The sequence below is a fragment of the Primulina tabacum genome, unplaced genomic scaffold (genome assembly GCF_025594145.1).
Source record: "Primulina tabacum isolate GXHZ01 unplaced genomic scaffold, ASM2559414v2 Contig534, whole genome shotgun sequence".
In the NCBI taxonomy this organism is placed as follows: domain Eukaryota; kingdom Viridiplantae; phylum Streptophyta; class Magnoliopsida; order Lamiales; family Gesneriaceae; genus Primulina; species Primulina tabacum.
In genome coordinates, this window is record NW_027459777.1 from 23,815 (window position 1) to 49,798 (window position 25,984).

Here is a 25,984-nt window from a genome sequence, read left to right on the forward strand (position 1 = left end):
TTGTGGTGTGTTTCTTCGATCATGCGTGGCACATCGGACGGTCTCGGAGTTGATCAGTGTGAAGCATAGATGAACGGCCGAGATTCTCTACCCGTTCGATTCCTGAGGTGACTGTACACCTGCTCGAGAAAATACAGGCCCTTGATTTTAGTTGATCGGACAGCTGTCCTGACGCTCCTGTTCCCTATAAATGCGAGGTATCCATAGCACATTCTTACTTTCCTTTCTCCCGAGCTGTTACTCTGCCGAAATTCCGAGCAAATTCCCGACCATCCAACTTCGTAGCCGAGCCCTTAAAGTCTGACCCCTTCTTCAATAAGTTTATTCATTCTAACTTGGTATTTAGGCTTTAAGATGTCTTCTCTCGATGATTCCAATATCGAAGAGCTATTAGACTACTTAGATGAGACCTTGTCCCCTACGGGTTAGTCCGAGCCCCCTAAATCCGAGCCAGACCCCTCTGAGCCCTTAGAACCCAAGAGAGAGAGAGATGGGGGTGAGAGTCCCGAACCCATTCACCATAAGACCTGGGCGGAGAAATCAAGAAGACTGAGGTAACTGAAAGCCGATGAAGTCCGATTGAAGGAAGACCCTGGTATGAGGTCTTAAGCCTCCCACTTAGATCCCAACCTAGGGCCTTCTATCAGAGAGAGGTCGTGCATGCCCCGTAGTTATGAAGCACGTATCCCTGGTCGGACAAACCGAGCTCATCTTCCCCTTGAGGGTTTCCACACGTTCTTCATTGACCAAGTGGAGACGGGCCTTAGGTTTCCCGTGCCCAAACTCATCCAAACCACGTGTAACTATTTCCAAATTTGCTCGAACCAACTTAGTCTCAGCCGTACCTCGTAATCAAAGCACTTTCTTGCCCAATCTCGGTGGTCAGTATTGCCTCCGTTTCATACACCATGTTGTAAGGTGTTTCTTTTGTAGCAGTCTGGGTCATGGTTCGGTAAGACCAGAGTACGCTCGGGAGCTCATCTGCTTAGTTGCCCTGAGCCTCCCCTAACCGAGCCTTTAGCGCCTGTCCTATTGTCCTATTGGTGACCTTAACTTGTCCATTGCTTTGAGGGTAGGCTACAGAGGTGAATAGCTATTGGATATTCATCTCTTCACACCAGGACCTAACCTTCGATCCACAGAACTGTCTTCCATTGTCAGAAATGAGTTGTCGAGGCATTCCAAATCGGCATACAATATTTTTCCATAGTAAATTCAAAACTTCATTTTCTGTGATCCTGGCGAGTGGTTCGGCCACCACCCATTTAGAAAAGTAATCAATTGCGACCAACATGAATTTATTTTGTCTCGAGCCCATTAGGAAGAGCCCAACAATGTTCATGCCTCACTGGTCGAATGGACATGATGCGACGACCGCCTTCACTAGTTCTACTGGCCTTTTTTGGAGGTTGGTGTGTTTCTGACTGCTATGACAAGCTTTGACCAGGATAGAGGCGTCTCTTTTCAAAGTCGGCCAGAAGAATCATGCCAGTAACGTTTTACGGGCAAGGACCATACTTCCCAGGTGGTTTCCGGAGCATACTTCGTGTATTTCTCTAAGGACGTAATTAGCTTCTGTTTCTCCCAGGCATTTAAGGAGTGTCCGAGAGAAAGAACTCTTGAACAAGATGTCCCCAATCATTACAAATCAGAGAGCCCTTCTTTTGATTTCCCTTGCCTTTCTTTCTTCTCTGCATAGTCTTCCATGTTTTAGACATTGGTGGATATCGTATCTCTAGCCTCATTCCTCTACCTCAGCAATTACGTCATTCAACTGTTTGAGCTGAGAGACAAGCTCCCGACTAGCTGGGTCGGGTTCGGCCACCCGATCTAGAGCGCTGGCCAGTCTGGTCAGTTGATCTGCTTTCTCATTATTTTCCCTGGGGATCAACTCCAGAATGAGTTTGGAGAACCATTCCTTGGCTTTATCCAACACCTAATCATATTTGACCATCTTATCTAGGGCTGGAAAAAATACCGAATTTTCGTTATACTGAGGTTACCGTACCGAAAAATATCGAATTTATCGAAATTTTCGGTACGGTATGGTATCGATACCGAAATTTTCGATATGGTAACGGTATGGAATTTGAAATTTTCGGTATATACCGAAATATCGAAATAATATATATAAATTAAAAAATATTTTTTTGGTATAAAATAATATATATCAATACTGTACCAAAATAAAGAATTTAACTTCTGTTTGGACTTATCATGTTGGCATAGTCCAAATCAAAGTTCAGTGAAGTACCTCGACTCATAGTTGAGAATTTAAACTGTTGAGAAGTCTTATCTCTATAACCTACCCTTACAGCTAGCTAGAGGAATGGATGCTGAGCCTCGACTTGTTGAAAAGCTGACATGCTTCAGAAATCATAGGACCTCAGATATTGTTGCAAAGATAGCGGAAGAAGAAGTCACACATATTGCTGTTGAAGTTTATTGGTGTTCATTGATGTCTTGGATCTCTAGACACATGTTGCGGTTGGTATTTATTGTCTTTATGGATTTGTTTTGTATATATTTTTCCTGGTCTCTTTGACTGTCTTGAGGGATTTGTTTAGTATTGGTAATCATTGACCTTGAAATTACAAGAGAATGAATTTTTTTATATTTTTTTCGGTATAACGGTATGATACTGATACCGTAACGACTTTTCGGTATACCGAAAAGTCGGTAAGGTAACGGTATCATTTTTCTCATACCGATATTTTTGGTACGGTATACGGTATCCAAAATTTCGGTACGGTATACCATACCGACCACCTCTAATCTTATCATCCTTCACGTCAAACTTCTCATTACTTTGTTGGATGGTCAGCTGGGAATCCGAGTATTTGATAGCTCGGGAAATTACCAGATTGCGGGCTACTTTGAGTCCTAGCAAGAGTGCTTCATACTCAGCTTTATTATTCGACGCTCTGAAATCCAACCTAACCAAAATTTCTGTCTTTTCTCCCCATGGAGAGATAAGTATAATGCCGACTCCGCTTCCTGTTTGGCAAGAAGATCCATCTATGAAGATTTTTCATTGTTCCTCTTGTTCTAGATGTACTGTTTCCGCCAAGGATTGACCAAGGCTTGCGTTTTTATTGCTGTTCGGGGTTCATACTTGATGTCATATTCACTGAATTCTGTTAACCACTTGATCAAGCTTCCTTAAGCATCTAGGTATGTTGCGATTCTGCTCAGGGTACTGTTGGTAAGAAAGGTTATGGGATGTGATAAGAAATAAAACCTTAATTTCCTTGCCATAACAACCAGAGCCAGGGCTAGCTTTTCTTGGATTGTGTAATTGAGCTCAGCCCTGACATGACTCACAAAATAGATAAACTGGTAGGTCATTCCTTCTCTTCTGACCAGGACCGAGCTGACGGCCATGGGAGTAACTGACAAGTAGACCACCGGCTCTTCACCTCAGACTGGTTTGTTGAGAACAAGTAGCTCTTTCAAATAGGCTTTCAGTTACCGGAAAGCCTCTTCATTATGTTCATTCCATGCAATATTCTTGGTCTTTCGGAGCATCTTTGTAAGGACCGTGTATCGTATTATCGTAAATCCTATGTTGATTATCGATAATTTATGAAATTGTCATGTGATTATGTATTTGATGTATATCATGACAATGGAATTGAGAAAATGAGTATAGAATATGAATTGACGTTGTAAGAGCTCGAGTAGAGGAGTCGGACGCCAATATAGTACAAAAATTTATAATTGTACAGAACATGTGGCGCCCGGGCGGTAGAAAATGACCGCCCAAGCGCCAAGGTATGTAAACTTAGTGTTCAGGCAGAACTTGCCGCGCCCGAGCGGTAATATGTGACCGCCCGAGCGCGGTACAAAATAGCTCGGGGACAGAATGTCTCGCGCTCGGGCGCGAGAATTCTACTGCCCGAGCGCGAGAGAGATGAGGATAAGAGTAACTTTTCTTCTCTTTCTTTCTTCATTTGCAATTCAGAGGTTTCGAGAAAGAGAAAAGAAACTTGATTTTCTTCCGTCCAAATCGACTTCGAAACACTGTCTAAACGCGAAACAAATTATAGATTCGGAATCATCGCGTCGAGGGCTTCTGACTGCGGTAATTTTCTTCTAGTTCCAGCAGCTCTAAATATCAAAGTGCTGGAATATCATGTATTTGAAGTTGAATTTCCTATATGTAGTAGAATAACCGACAATAAACTCATATTCGAAGTCGGAATTGAATTATGATATGATTTGGATTTGATATGAATTTTTGAAGTTTCAAATGATATTTGAAACTCATATTAATGATTTTGAATTATGTTATTGATTGGAATGAGTATGTTATTGATGTAGATAAAGTATTTTACCGATATCTTCAAGCTACATCAATTGGAAACGAAGAATTGAGGTATGTTGCGACCGGGTAACATACGACAGGTATGTGTATTATATTATATATGTTGGATTGATTTGACTGATTGGATTGAGAATATGTGTCTATATGCCTTAATTGTTGAGTTTATGTGGCATACATGACATTGAGATTTGAATATCGATGTATAAAATAAATGTTTTGTTAACACACATCGTTTGATGCATACATCGTTACATGACATGCAAGTTGAGCTATGATCCTTGGATACCCTGATATGATTTGATTGGATTCTGGGGTTTGTGAACACAGTGCTATGTTTGGTATTATATGACCCTTAAAAACATAGACATTTGTGGCCCCGATGATTGGATATGAGATTTGGGATTTGATGGCGCTTTGTCGACGCTATCATACGAGTATCCCTTATTGAGGCCGATGTGCCAGCTCGAGCATTGATTTGATAGCGATTCGTTTGATTCTGACATGTGCTCAATGGATGGGCATTTGACCTGATACCTCCACGACATACATGCATTGCATACCATATATCATTGTTTAAATACTTGTGGTATATATGATGGTTGTTCCATACAGAGCTTTGCTCACCCCCAAGAGGGGCTGTTGTTGTCTTTGTGTGTGGACAATCGCAGGTACTCCAGGATATCAGGAGACCGGAGAGGGTACTTCTGGAGGGAGCCACAGCTTGGGCTGAGGTTTTATGTTTATGTCTTGTTCCCAGTATATATGTATATGTATCTATATACCGGGACATGTCCCGAGAATATGAGTTGTTGGTATATGATTGGTTTTGATTATGTGTGGGCATGTTTATGATGTGAGATGAAATACTATATTTAGTATTCAAATAAAATGATTTGGGCTCATTGTAAAGAAAATTTTAAACCCGTTTTCCGCTGTAATTAGTTAACCCTAATCAAAGTGCATTGTAATAACGATTAGGAGCTAAGGGCCCCACAATCTTAAAGAAAGAGAAGCTCCAGTAAGCCGACCTAGATATGAATCGGGCTAGGATGGCTATCCTCCTAGTCAATCTGTGGACCTCTTGGACATTGCGAGGGGAACCCATGGTGGCTAGGGCCTGGACTTTATGGGGGCTAGCTTCAATCCGCCTCCTTGTAACCATTTAGCCAAAGATTTTTCCGGTCTGGACTCTCAGTCTGCATTTTCTTGGGCCGGATCCATAAGCATTTGATAAGTGGCCCGACATTCTTAAGGCCGAACCACATAACAATATAGCAATAGATTCCTGTGGATGTGACAAAACTCACTTTGTTCTGGTCTTCCCTTGCCAGTGGAATTTGATGGTATCCTTGATAGGCGTCCAGGAAACTTAGCAGTTCATGGCCTCCTGTGGAATCCATTAATTGTTCTATTTTTGTCAGGGGATAGCAGTCCTTGGGGCATGCTTTATTCATATTGCGGAATTCGATGCAAATCTGCCATTTTCCCAAAGATTTAGGCACCAAGACAACATTTGACAGCCAGGTTGGAAAATGTACCTCCTGAATGTGCCCGGCCCTCAATAGATCCTCCACTTGTTCACGAATGATAGCATCTTTTTCCGGCCCAAAATGACGTTTCTTCTAGATGACGGGCTGGAATTCGTTTGTGATGTTTAGTTTCTGCTCCATTACCTCACTTCAGACCCCTGTGAGGTCGGTCACGGACCAAGCAAAAACATCATTGTTCTTCTGCAAGCATGTTATCACCTGACTCCTTAGGGCCTCTTCCAACATTTTTGCTATCTTGACTGTCCCGACAGGGGGGGAGATGACAATCTATTCACACTCTTCCTCCGAGGTCACGTGGGCAGCGTCTTCTATCAGGTTCCAATGGTTGTACTCCCGGGATTCTGGTCGGCTTTGGTGCTCGATTTTGGTGGCCTTTTGTTCAACCAGAACTTCTTCCACGTAACGTTTTCGCGCTACTTTCTGATCTCCTCTAAATTCCCGGACCTCGTTTCCCACTTGGAACTTGATTTTCTGATGCAGAGCTGAGGCGACTGCTGAGAAAGCAGTCATAGCTGGTCGGCCAGAATGACATTATACTCAGATGGGGCATCTACAATTATGTAACTGACAATTTTGATTTTCCTAGTGTGAGCTTCCCTGAGTGTGAGTGGAAAACTTATCATGCATATCGGTCGAATGGAATGCCAGTAAATCCGAATAGCAAAGTTAGCACTGGCTCGATTTTATATTCTCCCAAGTCCATTGATCCATTGTAAGGCCCGAGAATTTGATTACCGTAATCTGAAATGATTTGGTGATAATTGAGGTGATTATAGACGGAAAGGATTAAACCGAAAAGCAGAAGAAAACACGGACTATGTGCGAGAGCAGAACACCTCGCGCATATGCGCGGCTCCTTGTCGCGCATATGCGCGACAGTGGCAGAAGACATCGCGCATATGCGCGAGAAGTGGTCGCGCATATGCGCGAGTTGTGCGGAAGCTGAATGTGATTTCCAGAGAACCTCGCGCATATGCACGAGCTGCCGAGAAGAGAAATGCTGAGCCGAACTTCCGGCGCATATGCGCGAATCATGGGCGCGCATATGCGCGCGGCATGCAGAACGAAGATGAACCCCTTGTTGTCAGTTTGTGAATTGCTATATAAATGTACAAACCTCCTCAAACCTTTAGCAAAACCAACCGAAAGAAATCGCCTATGGAATCCTCAATTCTTCAAGCGTTTGATTTGTGATTTGAAAAGATACAGCAATCCGATTTCTAATCCGAACACAATTTTGAGATCCTCTCGACACAAGCTTCACAAGGACGTAAGTTTTGTTACGTTTTGATATAATTTGAAATTATGATATTGGGGGAATTATGATTTGACTGATATATTGTGTTCTGGGTATACTGATCAGTATATAATTGAAGTCATATCGAAGAACAGACTGGTTATATAATTGTTATGATTTTCTGAAGCGATATGATTGATAGTGTGCAGATTTGATATTATGACCTGTTATTATTGAAGATTATGTAACGACCCATTACAGGCCCAGTGGACCGCCCATACGGCCCACTGCCCCGATCGACCCAAGACTATCCCGATCTTGGGCTCCCTCAAATGGGCCTTTTCCCTCATGGGCTTTCCATAGGCGTCGTACGGATTACTCATAGGATCTTCCCCTCCTGATCTCAATTGGTACCAGGACTCTTGATATCAATGTACTTATCCTATAGGTCATGGGATCGAGTCCTGGGGAGGCGAAAGAAACCCCTTGGTAGGGAGGGGGAGATCCTATGAGTAACCCGTACGACTCCTATGGAAAGCCCGTGAGGAAAAAAGCCCCTTTGAGGGAGCCCAAGATCGGGATAGCCTTGAGTCGATCGGGGCAGTGGGCCGTATAGGCGGTCCACTGGGCCTGTAATGGGTCGTTATAATAAAAGGCGCCTTTTATTGTAACGACCATGGGCTATCCCGATCTTGGGCTTCCTCGGGGGCCTTGTCCCATCTTGGGTTCCCTCTGGGACCTTTTCCCTCATGGGCTTTCCACATGCGTCATTACTCATAGGACTCTCCACACCAGGTTGGTGGAGTGATACCTCCCCAAGTCTCGAACCCATGACCTCATGGAATAAGTACATAGTTCAAAGAGATTTGATGCCAATTGGGCGATAAAAAGGATTGAAGTTGATTGTCCGAGGGGGGAGAAGTCATATAGCAAGTTGAAGGGGAAGACTTTTGAACTTTTGTTATGTAACCATTATTTTGGTGAACACTGAAAGTTTAAAATATCATGTATTTGGTAACTTGAATCTTGTGAGAAAATGTGGGGTGATTTTTGAAAATATGATGATGATGGTTTTGTTAATGGTTATGGTTAAAAGTTTGAAATGTTTATGGTGCAAATAGTATTCTTTCCTTTAAATTGTAATGCTTCCGTGTATGTTATTTATTTAAATTAATTGTCATGGGAGTGGGGTTGTTTCAGATTATGATTCGTATTGATATCGATTATGAGTTGTGATATTATATCTGTGATGTTGAGATTGACGGGGTTATCAAGACTGTATTGTTATGCCGTCGAAACATCAGTAGATTGATTTTGATCTAATTCAGTATTGATAGAGATCTTATCATGATATTGTTGATATGGATCAGATTATGTTTGATTTGAGTATTGATCAGAACAGGTCTTGAATTGAGTTATACATTGATACAGTGTTTTCGATATTGTTATTGCCAGATTGATTTGACAGGCAGTGAGTTCGAGACTTCGACAGAGTCAAATCGACAGAACGAAACGAAAGTTATAAATTGATGTTGATACGGGATTGCACAACTCGAGTCCGATTCGACTTGAGTTTCCCAAAATCACATACTTCATCTTATTGCATTGATATTTGCAATTGATGTGATTGATATTTTTGGTCTATTGATTTATGTATTGAGTCATAGGCTGATGCGCCTAGTCGTAGACGATTGATCTCGTGACAGAAGTACCAGATAGTGATGGAATCGTCACTGGACCATTGCACATTGTCACAGAGGTTTGGCAGGATATGCCAGGGCTGATGTGCCTAGATGGTTGGCGGATATGCTAGGGCGGATGTGCCTAGTCTGTTGCTGATTCGCCAAGACGCCGGATGTTTGGTTTTATCGAAGAGGATAGAATTGGAGTTTCTTCTATTACTGATATTCGATATGGAAAGAGCCAAAGTCCGTGAATAAGAACGTACCATCACCCCGATCGGGAGTGTAGGTGGGTGCATGTTCTTATTCCGATCGGGATCCCTAGATTAGAATGAGTCAATTCAGAGTCACGGAGTGTGATTCAGAGTCTGTATTGATTCATGTTTCTGATGTTGATACATGTTATGAATATATGTTTCATACTGTTATACTTGTTTATATGAAATGCATGTATACATGATTTATACTGGGAATGTAATTCTCACCGGAGTTATCCGGCTGTTGTCTTGTTTGTATGTGTGCTTGACAACAGGTGGGACAGGATCAGGATCAGGAAGAGAATGAGAGATTATAGTTAGCGTGGAGATCCGGGCCCAGAAGCAAAATAGGATTCAGCACTGGATGTATAGTCGTTGAACCTAGTTGAGATAGAGACATGTAGTACATGATTTGTACTTTAATTTTGACATGTATATCAGATAGATTACTGTTACGTTTACGCATTTATAATTTAAAAAAAAAAATTTAGTCCCACTTTTCTTAATTGTTATATTTGACATTAATAATGATTAAGACATGAATTAGCGTCCGGGTCCTCGCATCCATAGTTTCTTAGAAGATCATATTCACCGAGCTTCCAGAATCAACGGAAATTCGGGCCACTTCATAATTAGCTATCATGGCTCGGATGACCAACACATCATTGTGAGGGCCGGACAATCCGGATAAGTCCCCTGGTCCGAATGACGTAAGACGCCTTGTCCGGAATTTTGTCCCGATGATTTCCATGTTTGTCAATCTTCTACTATTTGTCTTTTTGGCTTGATTGGAGTCCACATTGGTGGTCTCCTTGATATCAATGTTTGTGACTCTTTGAGGGGGAATACGGTGTCTTTGGTTAGGCCCGGGCTGATTTTGCTCCGGGGGAGGATATTGCTCCCTTCACGGTTCACTTCCTCTTCTTCTGTCTCTAGGGTCGGGACCTTCCTTAGCCCTTTTTGGGGGTCGATAGTCCGACCCTTGATGAGTTAGAATGCTTTTTATTTGCAAGCCCTGTTGTATGATGTGTTCTATCTCATGACCCGGGTGCTTGCATTCATCGGCGGTGTGCCCATAGTCTTTGTCGAAGTCGCAATATCTGTCCAACCTGGGTTTCCGAGACCCTTGATCACTTCCCCGAGGCCTCTTTATAAGATGTTGTTCTCACATATTTGGAGGGCCCCGAGCATACTAACCTTAAGCGGGGTGTATGCGGCGAACTGGCCCAGGGTCTCCGAACATGTTGGTCGGTCGGGACGGGGAGTGGATTTCACTGGCTTGGGATTTTTGGGGCTGTTGGGCGGCTTCTTCCGTTGATGGGCCCGGGCAAGCTGGACTTTTTCAAGATTAACATACTTTTACTCTCGGGCTAGAAGTTCGTCATAAGTACTTGTCGGCTTTTTTATCAGTGATTCGAGAAAATCCTCTGTGGTGAGTCCCTGGATGATCGCACTGATCAATAAGTTGGACGTGGCAGAGGGTACTTAAATGACCACAATGCCGAACCTTCGCATGTATGCCTGCAAGCTTTCGTGCTCTTGCTGTCTCATAGAAAAGAGGCTGAAAGGAGTGATGAGATGCTTTTTGCTGCTGACGAATTGATGGAGAAATGCTCGGCTGAAGTCCGAGAAGGTTTTGATGTCCCCGGGCACTGCTGTGCCGACCCTATTAGAGTTGTAAAGAAGACCCGACACTTGATAGGGTCCGAATATTGATGCAAGAGTGCAGCGTTTTCGAACCGTGCCAGATGGTCTTCGGGGTCTCCCTTCCCATCATATTCTTCGATATTCGGGAATTTGAAATTTTTAGGGAGTTCTTTAGCCAGTATTTCAGCGGAGAATGGTATGGCCTGAGTCGGGGTATGGAGATTCCCATTCATTTGTCCTTCAATTGCTCAACCTTCTCTCTTAGTTTCTTCATTTCGGCCAGTTGTATCTCCTGATCGGAGGGCGGTGGCAGCAGACCCCCTCCTTCGCGCTTGGCCAACACTTGCTCCATGGTAGTCGTAATTAACTGTGGCAATTCGGCCACTATGAGGCTCTGGTTACCATTATGATTTCTGTTTTCCTCGTCTAAATTGACGATGTCTTCCGTATTCACTATCTTATCTCTTTTCCTTCAATGTCCCACAGATGACACCAATTGATGATACCAAAATTTTACCTCGATTTCGTTCTGGAGGGCGGATATTCAAATATTCAAGGGTGAATGGGTTGGGTATGATTTCTGGGTTCTGCACAGATAGAAACAAGGTTAGAGGGCGTTGGAGAATTTTTCAGCGTGACCCCTCCAATGCTTAAGTCAGTCCAGTGAGCGAACTTAAGAGTGGAATATAGCGGTGCTAAGTGATTAAGAGAGTGCCAATGTGTAAAACCGCAGTGCATACCTGGTATTTATAGGGAGATTAGTCATCTTGCTAGAGTAAGACTCTTGCTGAGATAGAGTCCTACATGATATAGGAGACTTCAAACACTAGAACTCTATACCAACGGTGGTTAGAGCTATAGCCTTATCTTGATTGGATTTACCCGAATCTCGGATTCATCGGGACCCTTATATATTGATGATAGTATCTTCATGTCTTTTAGTTATGTTAGTGCCCAGGATTCCCGATCCTTTGGTGGGCTCGGAGGCTCGGATATTTGACATGGCTAGGGGTTGTGGACTTGGACTCTTGGTAGGGCTAGGGTCCGTTTTAATGTGGGATTGGACCCGTCCCGGTGTACCAATTTCAGGGCATAAGATTTGAACATTATTATGTGGTACAATTTTTAAAAAAATCATAAATTTCATCAAACGTGTGCTTTAGATACACACATAACGTCAAAGTATACCAGTAAAATCAAGAAACATTAAAACAAAAGAGAAATGATAATAGCATCGATAATACTATAATTTTTTTCTTTTTTCTGTTGTGAGGTACATAGTTCAGGTTATAAGTTTAATTGTATTTTTTCGGTTTTATTGATATACTTTTATTGTTTAAATATTGACAAATACAAATAAAATAATAAGTATATTTTCTAATAATTATTATTAGTGAATTTAGTCTATATATTTGGAGTAAAAAACTTATGACGAATAATTGTAATTTTTCTTAATAAATAATCATTTGTTTTCGGAAACCCTTCAGCAGATGGCTTAGTGTGAAGATCGAAGAATAAAAAAGATGAAGTTTGTGGATTGGTACTTGAAGATTTCGATTGTTTCGGCCATGATTGGAGGTTCCATGGAGTACTTCATGATCAAAACTGGTTTCTGTGTGAGAACCCTCCTTTTTCACTTCCGATCTCCATTTTTTCAGTTCTTGATTTTGTTCTTTACCCATTAGATGAGAACCCATCTCGCGTATCATGGAAACTATGACTTTAACCTTGGGAAAAACAGAGGTGAAACCAGGATTGAATGTATATGAGGAGGATAGCTTGTTAGTTGGTCTGTTGAAAATATTATCTCTGAATATTGATACCCGAGCCCACTTTTGTTGGCTAGATTTGAACTTGAAGACATGGCTTGATTGCTGCTGTGTCCTAGGTTAATGCTTGTTTTCGTAATCAGGATTCAACAATACCATTACTTAGATTAGTATTTTTCTACGTATGGAATCGGGCGATGCAAATTGATAACCTTCCTTCTAGACATGAAGTAGATCTAACGTTTTTATCCAAAAATAGATATGAGTATTTTGGATGTCGTTCTTTTAAACTTCCTTCTTCTCGTTTTCGCTGTGATGGACTTGGATTATTGAAATTGCAATATGATTCTTGAGGTGAATTATCAAGTTCAGATTCATGTTCATTTGTTTGTTCAGGTGTATCACTTGAGATGCACAACTTTGTTTGATTTTCTCTGTGGATAACTGCAGATGATAAAGTAACAGTTTTGGAAGCGGAGAAGAGGTCTTGGGAGAGTACCCCTGAAGCTCAGGCCATTAGAGACGCTCTTAATCCCTGGAGAGAACATGATAAACAAGCCAAGAAAAGCTCCTAGCACCAGTTTTCAAAGGTCCTTTCACGAGTTCTACGAGAAACGGTTTTCAGGCTCACCTGAATAAGTCTGGTTTTGTCTCTATGGTGTATTTTGAAACTAATGACTTTAAATGACCTTCCTTTGAGCTGTATTGGTAATTAGCTCCTTTAAAGGGATGTCTGGAGTAGGCAAACAATCTTGAGACACATTGGTCTTATATTCCCTAAATGTCATTGATATGGGCAAAATTAGCTGCTGCCTATTGGCAAAATGGAATTTTATTTTAGTACCTTATCTAAAGAGTTTGGTACAATTGTTCGAAGTTGTGTGAACTGATGGATGATGCCATGGCGCTAATAATTTCTTGAACGGTCTTTTCATCCTTTTTTTTTTGTTCATTTGCAGAAAGCGCAGTCTGATGCACGAGATAATTCAAGTGAGCATTGATGATCTGAGGAAATATGGCTTGGCATCGTCTGAGTTTTCGTTTCATGGAAATACATTTGAACCGTGTTACTTGAAAAGACGATAATAAGCATTCTTCCAGTTTCAAGTCTGTTGTACTTACCGATGATTTGTTTCACATACAGATCGAAGTTGTATGCATTCTTGCATTCTATTCCTCACTCTAGTAATTGCCTATGCATAGAATTAAGGGAAGTATGGATTTGGATCGCACTAACTTTTCATGTGAATCTTATAGATATTTCCTCATCTTATAACAATGAGCTGAAGAAATGAAATTTATGCCATATAATAAATAAAGTTTTGAAATTTGGTGTAGGGGTGCAAGTGAGTCTAACTAATAATGAGTAACTCATGAGCTGCTCAGTCAAAACTCGACTCTTAACTCTAAGTTGAGTTCGAGTTTTAAATGTTTCTATACGTGTAGCTTGCGAGCTACTTGATTATATATATATATATATTTGTGTGTACATATATATATATTTAAAGATGTGTAATGAAGGGTAGTTGTGTCAATATGACTATGATATAAACCTTAAGCTTAAATCCTAAAAGAACCCTAGTAAAAGAAGTCAATGTGTCCGCATAGTACATCCTCATTCCTTCTTTCACTTCTCAATCAAATTTGAACATTGGCCGCAACGTCATTCGTTGGCGTTGATCACCATGTTTGCCATTAAATTTGAAGATAATACATTTGGCAATTTTCTACATTATCGTTGATGAAGAATATCGTGATAAAAATGGCAGCGAGGAGACTGAAGAAGAGATGCCGATGAGAATTCAGCGAACAAAAATCAGATTCGTATGAAATTGTTGAGAAATTGGGACAGATGGAAAACAAGTTCATTACAGAATTGGCGAAAAATTCTAGTTTTCCTGCTGATATTTATTATTTTGAAAAATTGATTTTTAATAAATATAATCTCATAATCTTGGTGAAGAACTTCTTTTTAAGTATATATGCCTGAAAATTTGGCGAATACTCAAATGTTCCCTTGCAATCAATCTATTTGTGAAAATTAGAGGTGTCAAAATGTGTTAAGTCTGTTGGATTGGCTTGCCGTGCAATATAAAGTAAGTGGGGTGAGGTGGGTTGGGTAGGCAATTTTTCCAAGCCACCAAATAGCGGTATAGTCCGCCTAATGGTAAGTTGCGGGTCGTCTCTCCTCAACCCACCAAATTACACATAAGCTCGGCCGATTGCTTCATTCCGTCATCTAAAATAGGTTGGTTGGGTTGGGTTGGTGTTTTCCCAACCTACCTAAGAAGCAGGCTGCCCGCCCTACTTAATGGTGGTAGGTTACAGTGGGTTGTGGGTCGACGGCCTGTCCTGTTAACCTGATTTGACACTTCTAATGAAAATCATGGGTGCAGAGGACACATTTCAATTACGTTTGTATGGTGACATTTGACAATATGGTGATACATTCTAGCTTTCTCGAATAACTCATCATGTTCATGAGTCGAGCTCGAATACTCAATCGAGTTTAAACTCGGCTATAAATTTGGTCTTCAAATGCTTTTCTTATTGAATTTTCTATCACACAGGCTATTAATATAGATAGTACAATTGAGGGGGAGCAGCTTGATGAATGGAACAAGACAATTGTGACGCTCATTCCGAAAATTAAAGTTCCCATGACTATGAGGGACTTTAGGCCGATAAGTTTGTGTAATTGCTCGAGCTTTAACAAACAAACTTAGGCCAATCCTGAAGATGACAGTCGACGAGTTCCAGAGCCTGTTCATGTGATTTGTAATACGAAGCATAAAGCTCAACATGAGCAAAACTTATGATAGGTTTGAATAGATCTTTCTTTAACGGATTATGGAGAAACTAGGGGTTCTTGGTGACTTCTATGAAGTTTCTTTCTTTGCCACATCCTTGAAGCTTATACGACCGCAGTTTCTATTATTGCTAATAGTTTAGCGTATTCTTTATTATTATTATGTTTGGATCGAGAAGGTGATGAAGTGATTTCGAACAATCAAACACTCTTTTTCTCTTAACGGTGAGATTGGATGGGTCCGTGGTTTCTATGACCCTCCGAGTCATTGCTCAGAACCACGTTCAAAAAGCTGGTGGAAGTTAGCAGGGACGATGCCGATCGCCCCTGAGGTTCGGATATTTGGTGGCGCACACCACACAATATCATTCCCACGGAAGAGAATCTACTGGCCCATCATGTCCCCGTGAAAGGAACATGTCCAGTGTGCCAATATGGATGACCCTACAATGCCATGTGCTGTTTTGGTACCCAATGATGAAGATGTGTTGGTAAGGGACAATATTCAGGCAACTCCTGAAACATGTTCGAAATTTAAACATCCTTGATATTTTCCTACGGAAGAAAGAAAAGCTTGATAGAAAGACCTTGAGCTATTTGTGATGCGCCCATGGGCTGTATGGAAAGAAAGGTTGGGACTGATACATGATAAAGAAAGAAGGAATCGAAAGGCCGAAGCAGACTGGAGCACAACTCTGCTGCAGGATTTCCAGGAAGCCCGCAATTCACTACATACTGGCCGTGACAGCAGCCAAAATAATTCTCAGAGGCCATGACCAAGCCATCAAGTAATTACCTGCGATTGGATGTTGATGCGGCGTACAAGAGAGATCAAACGGTTGTGCAGTCAGAGTTGTGATTCACGACCATGAAAGACAGATGATGATGGCCTCCGGAAAGAAGGTAAAATTAAACACGCACTTGCTAATTTTTTGTGATTTCCTCCCCCTCCCCTTTTGTTTGGGAGCTTGAGAATTTCTCGCTTGTAATGGATGATTGCTTAATAAAATTACAAGCTTATCCTGTCAAAAATAAAATGTGTTCATATGTATAATGCGATGAACCCATGTCAATTAGCAAGTCCATAATATATCTATACATACTTCGGCACATTCGTTGAAATAGGAGCAACTAACTGTCTTGCCTTATCCTATAACTTCCTTGTGATCGCAACTTTTCAAATTAAGCAATCACTGTTCTCTAAATCTAATGGAAACACAAATGTACCCCCAAACATAGCAGAATAACTAGTGAAATAGATATGCTTCAAAGTTTGGGACAGTAGGCAATACTCAAAGGAAAAACAATCACAAACGCTACATGCTCCAACCCAATGCTAGCACTAATGATTACATCAAACATAGAAGTATTGAAGAAGCAAACATTACAGTTCACCATGCGCTACTCGCACATTTTCGTAAACGATGCTTCACACAACACTTGTGAGTGCACCTCAACAGCCCAGAACAGAACAAACAGGGACCTTCAACGAGGACTGCGCATAAGAAAAATAGCAATCAGTTCCTACTGAACTGCGTGATATGCTTAAATACATTAAAATGAGAAAATTATCGCCAAAGAGAGCAGCATGGAATGCAGTAGAATAAATCAAATACAAACTGGCCCAAAACATTTGTTGGGAACATGATGACATATTTCTGAGTTGGAATTTTAACATGATACAGAGCTGTAGGATCGAGAGAAAGAGACCTGGCTGGACTCCTAGAGTTCCTTCTGGGACTCTGGGATGTGCTAGCTGGTACATAACCAGTCCGACCGTTTCCTGCAGGACTCGAGGATTGGAGACTTGGCCTGTGATTTTTATCATGACGTGGAGAAGGAGAACGCGTGGCAGATCTGGAATGTCGGGGAGATCTCTCATGATACTTGTGATCTCTATCATTCCTGGGAGAAACTGATTTAGAAATAGATCTTGATCTGCGGGGTGATAAGTAATCATCCCCAGCGCCATGGCCCCTGCCATACATAAAATAAAATTAGTTGCTGCAATTTTTTCATTGCACGATAAATTAGCAGAGTAAAACGCATCAAACCAGCTAATAGCCTAGCAATACCAAATTCTAATAAAAGGTAATGACCTTCCAGAAAAGCATTTCCGAACCCCCAAAATTCACTTTGAAACAAAATCACAAGTAAAAAATTTAATAACAATATAACATCCTCGGCACCAAGACAAGAATCTCCCTTGAAATATCTAGTGACTTGAGCATTACCCTTTACCTGCAACTTTTTCACGGAAAAACAAGGATATTTTGATCCACACACTGTTTAAGGCTTTATAGCAGTATACGGGTACATCAGCATCTCAAAACTTCAAAGCTTTCTTTGCGCCCAACAATTAGAAACCTCACACTATCTTTTCTTGGCCATTTTCACATCATCTCAATCAGTAATAACCTTGAAAGGCTTTGCTTCTTTGAAGATGATTTCTTTCTTTGTCCAACTATAAGCTCTATGTTCTTTCTTTAACTGGATATTATACAACATAGATATCAAACTAAAAAGCTAACAGAAAGAAATAAAAGTTTTGTTTTCCTTATAATCACGTAAGGCAGAAACCTTACAAGCTGAAAAGCAAATAAAGCAATATTTCTTCAAATTGAAATTTATCAGTGATGATTTTGGAAGGCATTGACAAAAATATAAAGCAAGTAGTCTTTGACTTTTCATCCCTTTCTCATTTCCCTTTATTAGTCTTGAGTTCTTTATGTCTCTCTTTGTCAATTTAGATCTGCATAGATAAGGCCATCAGCTCGTCATTCAATTCTACCAGAAACCATCCATCAGATGATTGAGATAATTTTAAAGTAATCTCAAGAAAATGAAGAGTAAAAGATCAAACATCACTTTCCAACCAGGTAAAAGAACTAAGAATGGACATCATTTTTTTGCATAGAAATTAAATTTTTTAAAAAGCAGTAGTTTATGTTCCTGTAATATTGTACTAATAAAGTTTTGAACACTCTAGCTCCTGCACACTATTTAGAGTAGAGGGTAGCCGTCAAAAGATAAAAAGATATATAAAACAAACAAATAGATAAAAAAAAAAAACCCCTCTTCACCACCTTCCTCCCGGTAGAAGAATATGATAAATGTCATATTATCCACAAAATCTTCAGATAGACTCGTAATTTTATTCCCAACTAAAGGATATGCAGGGATTACAGTAGCTTCACACATCACACTAATTAAATCCTAAGGAATATTAAACAGGTTTTGAGAGAGAGTGCTAGTTTCTTCTTAGGTCTCATGATTAGATATGAAGATATAATCATCCAACTGAATGGGAATAAATATTTTTTTAAAAAAAGTGAATAGCAATAGACTGATCCACTATATAATAATAAGCTAATATGTCAGAACAAAAATAATTTTGATTTAACCTGCCATCGAGCGCAACCATCACAGACATTTTAAAACTCAAGATCAAGATCAAGAAAGAGAAAGAGAAGATTGTTGTAAAGATTTTCTAAACCTCAAAACTCAGCACAAGACGTGAAAGAAGTTGACAGAAGTAAAAAAACCAGATGAAAAATAACATCCAAGTATCAAGCAGACCTTGATTCACGGCGTGGTAGAGAAGGGGAGCGCGAGTCAGCTGCCATATATGAAACATAAATCTTTCAGCGGGATAACAATATTCCTAGATGAGTCCTTTCATTATATTCCTAGATGAGTCTATCCAATCAGAATTTAATCACGTAGATGATTTGCACATGCTAAAAACTTTTGGAGTAAAATGCCTACTGAGAAGAATATAAATTCTACTAACAGTGGTATCGCCGTCTAGGGGACCATGATGGACTCCGCCTCCGGTTGTTTACCCGAGAGCTGCAACAGAAGATAAAAAGTAAAAATACTCAGATATCAAGATTCAAGATTCAAGAAGTACATATCTGAAATTCTGAACATAGGAAAAAGAAACAGCCATTAACAGAGTACACATTGACATGGACACAAACCTTACCGTGAAACCCTACGCATTTCTTGAGGAGTTTTCCTGTTCTCTTCAGCAAAAACAATTATTATTTCACGTCCACCTATTAGCGTGTGGTTCAATTGGCTCTTTGCTTCAGCTGCATCTTCAGGATAACGGAACTTAACAAATCCAAAGCCGCGTGCCTCCCTGCATTTTCATCAAAAGTGTTTGCAGAAGAGAGTTTATATGGTATTTGAGAAACAAAAAAAGTTTCGAGGATGACTGAATCATGTAAAGCCGTAAAGAGATGAAAGCATACCCAGTATAGTAATTTTTGGGTAAATAGACATCTTTAATCGGACCGTATCGTTCAAAAGGAACCCTGAGGTCCTCTGGCCTGCCAAGAAGTAAATAAAGATAAATCTCCACTTTTCATAGATGCAGCAGATTTACTAAATGGAAAAATGAAGAGCAACAGATTTGGCAAACTTTTGAGTAAGCTAGAGAACTGAAAAGTTCAATAACACATTGCACCATTTGCTTCAGCTGGCTGACAGCAAAGAATCTAATGCAACTCCTATATTCCTCTACTAAAGGAATAAGTACAACAGACTATATATTTTACAAAATGCAGCATCTTCGTCTAAGCAGACACCAAATTGAAAGTAGCCCATTATTTTAAATTAAATGCAAGCCCAAAAATTGTGTACAAAGAGAATTGAACACCCTGCATAACTCAATCATGACAATGTACACACACCTCATAATTACATCACAAAAAAATACTTTTGTTGATAAATATCCAATTGATTGATTACCAACCAACAAATTGAGAACCCATTCGAATTTAAGAAACCTGTATTCAATGAAAGCTTTCGAGGCATTCCAAGACATCTGGAAGAGTCAGAACAGAGCAATTCCAACACGAAATTCCAAACATTGTTTTTTTTAAAAAAAAAAACAGCAGCAGCAATCTTCATACAGCACAAATTCGCAGAGCGTAGGAATGACAATGATAACCTGGCACTGAGAGAGATGTTTCGAACAAGGAGACCAGAGGGTGCCGGCGAGCGTCTTTCGCGGCGGTGGTCACTTGGGTCGTTGTAGTGCTTGCTTCGCCTCACGGGGCTGCGACTGCGGCTTCTATATCTGGGCATAATTACCTTGGAGGAAATTCGAAAACCGCGCAACAATCGTGAAACCCTAACCTCGGAAAGAAGCAAAGGTATATGTATAGCCTTATGGCTCCGGATTTAAGATTTACATCTTATTTTTTTGTATAAAATTTATTCTCAAAATTAAATTAAATTAAATTACGAGAAAAATACATATTTTTTCATCACAAATTGAGATGTGATCAAGGGCGAGAAAGATTTCGGTTAAATCGAATTAATCGATCGAACCGAGTCAATTCGGAAATTCGGTTCGGTTATTTTGAAAATTCGATTTTCAAATTTAAAAAATTCGGTTATATCGGTTCAGTTACGGTTTTCAAAATTTTGAAATCGGTTAACCGAATTAACCGATATAATAAATATTATTATTTAATAAATTTTTATTATTTATTAATTTTTATATGTATTTTAAATTTTAATTTTAAAATCGATATAATATGTATTAATTGTGTTCAAACAAAACTTATACATCTGTGATGTGTTTGATTCTATGTTTTTATGCATTTGTTTATATTGTAGTGTTCAAGAAAAATTACATACGAATTAACCGATTTTAATTCGGTTCGATTTTCATCGGTTATGAAAATTAATTCGGTCGGTTCGATTATGGCTAAATATTTCGGTTCAGTTTGTTTATCGCTAATTCGATTCGGTCGATAATCGAACCGATCGAATGATCACCCTAGATGTGACGGTTGGGATCTCTAATTTGTTTCAAAAGTTACGTTTTCTGTTGGAGCAAAAATTAGTTACAATTTTCAAAAAAAAAAATAGGTATTATATTTTATCAGTTTCTCGGCAATTGCACCAAAATAAAATTGATAAAACCGTAGCTCTTCCAGAAGCCCATCATCTTTCCCCATTTCAAAATTAACCTGCAAATTAAATTATTGATTATTTTGCTTATATTTTTCCTTTAATTAATCAATTTTTTTAGCGAATTATCTTCGCTTTTAGCATTCGTTTAATTTGGAGTTGCTAAGCGGGCGAGTGGCTCACTGGCTTGTTGATTTTTTTTTTTGTGATATTGATTGATGTGGGATGAAACCTTTATTTGGGAGTTTGATTCAGTTCCTTCGGCATGCGTTTGGTAAATCCCAATTGATTCTTAATTTTGATCTGTTTTGCCTCGTGTAGTTTCTTGATCTTTTTTTTTTTTGATCTGGGAACTGAAAAGTTTGGATTTTTAACTCCTTTCTGGTAGGTACGCGACTATTTGTGCGTAAGTTGTGGACTTTGATCGCTTATTTAATTTTTCTTGGTGTTCCACATTCATTTCCAAACATTTGATCGTTACTGTTCTCTGTGCATTTGCGTCCCGTTTTGTATGGACTGAAGTGGTTGGTTAATATTTAGGAATGCGGTTGATTCTTTAGGTCTGCCGATTGCCGAGTCTATGGCTATAATGGTTATTATTGATATTTTCCTGATAGAGTTTGACTGGGAGGAGAGAAGAAATGCAAATGGTAGCTTTGGAATCTACTTAGTGCATGAATTTATTGTGTAGTTTATTCTGTGATGGGATCTAATTCACGGGGTTTATGAATCTATGGGATTTTTCCATCTTGTATGTGGGCCTAATTTGTTTGATTGATAATATTTGTTACTTCTGCAAGATGGATGGTTGATGGGAATTTATTTTATTGGTGGGTGACTCGGCATGAAATCCAGGTTTAAATTGTATCACAATGAAAAGCATCATATAGTGTTCGAAAAATTTACTCCATCCACAATTTCAATTAACCTCCTGGCACCCAAATCAGGCACCCTAATTACTAAAGTTCGATTTCACCAACTATATTTGATGGTCATTTCAGTTTGTTCGTTGCACTTGTACATTTCAGTTAACCTCCTGGTACCCAAATCTGCAATCCTTCTTTCTAAAGTTCTATTTTACCAACTATATTTGATGTTAGTTTCAGTTTATTCCCTGTTACACTTGTAAGTTGATGATATTGTATGCTGAGCTGGTATTCCTCCAGAAAACCCGATGGCCAGTTTCTGCTGATATACAATCTTGCACTCTCTATAACAAATTTCAGTTTCCGAGGATTTCAAATCAGATGTAATTTGGTATGTGTCACTAAACCTATGACCTCTGGAATTACAATTTTTTTAATGCTTAGTATCTAATAATTTTGTTAACTGTTTACTGTTGTGTCTAGACTAATATTCTGTTCAAAATTATCATGTTGAATTACGAAGGTTAAGTTGCTTTAGGATTTATTTATTTAGTCCTTACTATAATACTCTGACTGTTTCTGCATTTATGTGCTTCGCTAAGATTTGTTTGGCCTTTTGAGGCAATGTTTATGTTTTCATCTCTGTCTGTTGCTTCCATGATTGCGCTCATTTTTCAAAAGCAGTCTAGTATGAGATAAGCATGAATATGTATGCACATAGCATAATTTGCTTTTATAATATATTATTTTGTTGACTTTTGCAGATATTGATATGAATTTGGAGTTGCTGGGAAATATCGTGACTGTCAGGACAAAGCCACCACCTCTAGTTAATGGGCATCGGAATGATGGAGAATCTAAGATGGAACCTTATGTGGGATTAGAGTTTGATTCGGCTGAAGAGGCACAAGAAATTTACAATACCTATGCTAGTCAAGTGGGGTTCAAAATCAGGACAGGGCAGCTTTATAGATCCAGAGTTGATGGTGCTATTATATCCCGGAAGTTTGTGTGTTCGAAGGAGGGATTTCAGACGAACTCAAGAACTGGTTGTCCTGCTTTCATAAGAGTGCAGAAGGTAGATTCTGGGAAATGGGTGTTAGCTAATATAAAGAAGGAACACAATCATGAATTTGAAGTCTCTGGAGAGCTTTGTCCTTCACAGGTACAGAGGAAGAGTTTTCCAACTCCACGATCATCAGCAGGTGGAGCTAGTAGGACAGGAATCAGATCATATGAGACTGATGAACTATCTGACGTTGATGTAAAAAGGCAAAAAAATGAAGGCACGGATGAATATGCAGGGTCCTCTTGTGAACCTTACAAAGGTCTCGAATTCAATTCTGCCAATCAAGCGTACAAATTCTACAACACTTTTGCTGCTAATACTGGGTTCAAAGTAAGGATCGGCCAATTATTCCGCTCTAAACTTGATGGAACAATTACTTTGCGAAGATTTGTGTGCTCAAAGGAAGGGCGTCAGCATCCTTCAAGGGTTGGCTGTGGAGCATACATGAGAATTCAAAGACAAGAATCGAGAAGGTGGGTGGTCGATCGTCTTCAGAAAGAACACAATCATGAGTTTGGTAGTCCTACGGCTCCTAGTGGACCAGTGACTGTGGCATCTAAGGGATATAGAGAGGAAGGAAGCAGCGTTTTGGAAAACTTGGATTTGGTTGAAACAAATGGGGGCTTAGCCTTGTCAAACGAGTTCATGAAAGCAAAATTGGATGTGATTGGTATAATATGCTTCTTGAATACTTTCAATCTCGGCAATCTGAAGATACGGGGTTCTTTTACTCTGTGGAAATCCGTGATGGAAAAGGTATGAATATTTTTTGGGCTGATGCCCGATCTAGGTTTTCCTGTGCTCAGTTTGGTGATGCAATTGTATTTGATACAATATATAGGAGAAGTAATTATTTGGTTCCATTTGCTTCGTTTGTTGGTGTCAACCATCATCGCCAACCCGTTCTTCTTGGTTGTGCTTTAATTGCCGATGAATCCGAGGAGTCTTTTACTTGGATCTTTAAGGCTTGGCTTAAAGCAATGTTGGGACGCCGCCCTGTGTCTATAATAGCCGATCAGGACACAAGCATTCAACATGCAATTGCACAAGTTTTTCCTGGGAAACATCATCGATTTTCTGCCTGGCAAATTCTCGCTAAAGAGCAGGAGAATTTGGGTGCATTACTCTCCATTAATACTGAGTTCAAATATGAATATGAAACTTGCATTTTCCAAAGTCAGACAGCCAGTGAATTTGATTCGGGTTGGAACATGATTATGAATAAATATAATCTGAGAGAGAATGCATGGCTTAAAGAGATGTACGGAATGCGGAAAAGTTGGGCTCCCTTGTACATAAAGGGAACATTCTTTGCTGGAATCCCAGTGGATGGAAGCTTAAAGTTGTATTTCGGTACACTTTTGACTGCAGAAACACCTCTGAATGAATTCGTTGTGCGATATGAGAAAGCTCTGGAAAATCGCCGTGAAGAGGAAAGAAAGGAAGATTTCAACTCATATAATTTGCAAGCAGTTTTGCACACAAAAGACCCAATAGAAGAGCAATGTAGAAGTCTTTACACAGTCACAATGTTTAAAGTTTTTCTGAAGGAGCTTCTGGAATGCTACAGTTATGTTGGAATAAAGATAAATGTTGAAGGAGCCATTAATAGATATCTCGTGCAAAAACGTGGAAATGGTGATGAGAGGAACACCATTGCCTTTAATGCATCAAATCTGAATATCAGTTGTAGCTGTAGAATGTTTGAATTTGAAGGCATTCTCTGTAGGCATGCTCTGAAGGTGTTCCAAATAATGAATATAAAGGAGCTTCCATCTCGCTATATCTTGCATCGATGGAGTAAAAATGCAAAATATGGTATACTAAGAGATGCTGATTCAGGAGGTTGTCTGCAAGATTTTAAACCGTTGATGCTGTGGAGTTTAAGAGAAGAGGCGTGGAATTATATCGAAGCTGGAGTTGCATCTATAGAAAGATTCAAACTTGCTTTTGAGATCATGCAGGAGGGTAGAAGGAATTTCTGTTGGCAGAACTAGCAAATATCTCAAAAGCAGCTTAGAGTGATATTTTGTAATTCTAAGAAAATATTCATCTGATCTTTAAATGCAGTTAAACTGTACCATTGTGTTCTTCTTTTGCACAGTTTCAGCCATGACACCATGTGACATCACTAATTGTAACATTTTTTCTCTCTTCTTTAAAAACAAATCAACGGGCTTGATTTCTCTCATATATCATCAATCTTGAACATATTATGACTGCAGAATGTACCGTGTCAACCTCAATGTCCTGTTTTCTTTCCTTTTTTGGATGCAAAGGCAAGAAACATGTTTCAACACGTTGCAATAATCTGTATATAGTCCAATTTTTTTTTTCATCCCATCTTGCAGTATTTTTGTTGCCACTGTTTTCTTTCACCTTTTTCGACCTTTCCCAAGTATTTTTAAGGGGTTACATAAAGCAATCTGAGTGTGGTGTTACATAACATAAGCACTTGTCAATGCTCGAATAGTCACTCACTACAAAAAAAAAATGCTAATTAGCGACGGTTATTTCCGTCTAGCGATGGTTTTAGCGACGGAATTTAAAACCGTCACTAAAGTCATTGTCGCTAAAATTGGCGACGGTTTTCTAAAATTTGTCGCTAATTAGCGACGGTTTTGAGTAGATAAAATCAACCAAACTTAAAATTCGTCGCTAATTTTCTAAAATTCGTCGCTTTAACGTAAATTTAAATGTAAATGCGGAAAACTAGCGCTGGTTATCGGGTTATGTGCATCTACATTCAGGTAAAATCAACCATCAAAACCTCCATTATCATTATTATCATGTTCACCTGCATCGATCACAGCTAGTGAGTCTAAAGACTCAGAAAATTA

General features: G+C 39.6%; 2 protein-coding genes and 1 pseudogene across 5 annotated transcripts; 2 read left to right on the forward strand and 1 right to left on the reverse strand.

Annotated features, from left to right (window-relative positions):
* Window positions 1-11,644: 11,644 nt before the first annotated feature.
* Window positions 11,645-13,637, forward strand: LOC142534464 (uncharacterized). The gene is made up of 4 exons (XM_075641336.1): window positions 11,645-11,731; window positions 12,200-12,314; window positions 12,920-13,059; window positions 13,429-13,637. Exons 1-3 carry the CDS (start codon window positions 11,645-11,647, stop codon window positions 13,042-13,044), a joined length of 327 nt encoding a protein of 108 aa, XP_075497451.1. The 3' UTR covers window positions 13,045-13,059; window positions 13,429-13,637.
* Window positions 13,638-16,514: 2,877 nt separating this feature from the next.
* LOC142534469 (serine/arginine-rich SC35-like splicing factor SCL28) lies at window positions 16,515-20,458 on the reverse strand. Of its 4 annotated transcripts, none has more exons than XM_075641339.1 (7): window positions 20,239-20,454; window positions 19,538-19,615; window positions 19,267-19,425; window positions 19,072-19,130; window positions 18,858-18,897; window positions 16,989-17,255; window positions 16,515-16,773 (listed from the first exon to the last, which is right to left on the reverse strand). In XM_075641339.1, the coding sequence occupies exons 1-7, from the start codon at window positions 20,373-20,375 to the stop codon at window positions 16,764-16,766; spliced, it is 750 nt and encodes a 249-aa protein (XP_075497454.1). In that variant the 5' UTR covers window positions 20,376-20,454; the 3' UTR covers window positions 16,515-16,763. The 4 variants fall into 4 exon arrangements, 2 of the variants coding, with proteins under 2 accessions (XP_075497454.1, XP_075497455.1); XR_012817068.1 differs by lacking the exon at window positions 16,515-16,773 and adding an exon at window positions 17,520-18,030 and having other exon boundaries at window positions 17,023-17,255; window positions 20,239-20,458; XR_012817069.1 differs by lacking the exon at window positions 16,515-16,773 and adding an exon at window positions 17,513-18,030 and having other exon boundaries at window positions 17,118-17,255; window positions 20,239-20,458.
* A 1,031-nt stretch (window positions 20,459-21,489) lies between these two features.
* On the forward strand, window positions 21,490-25,365 carry LOC142534466 (protein FAR1-RELATED SEQUENCE 7-like; annotated as a pseudogene).
* Window positions 25,366-25,984: the final 619 nt, after the last annotated feature.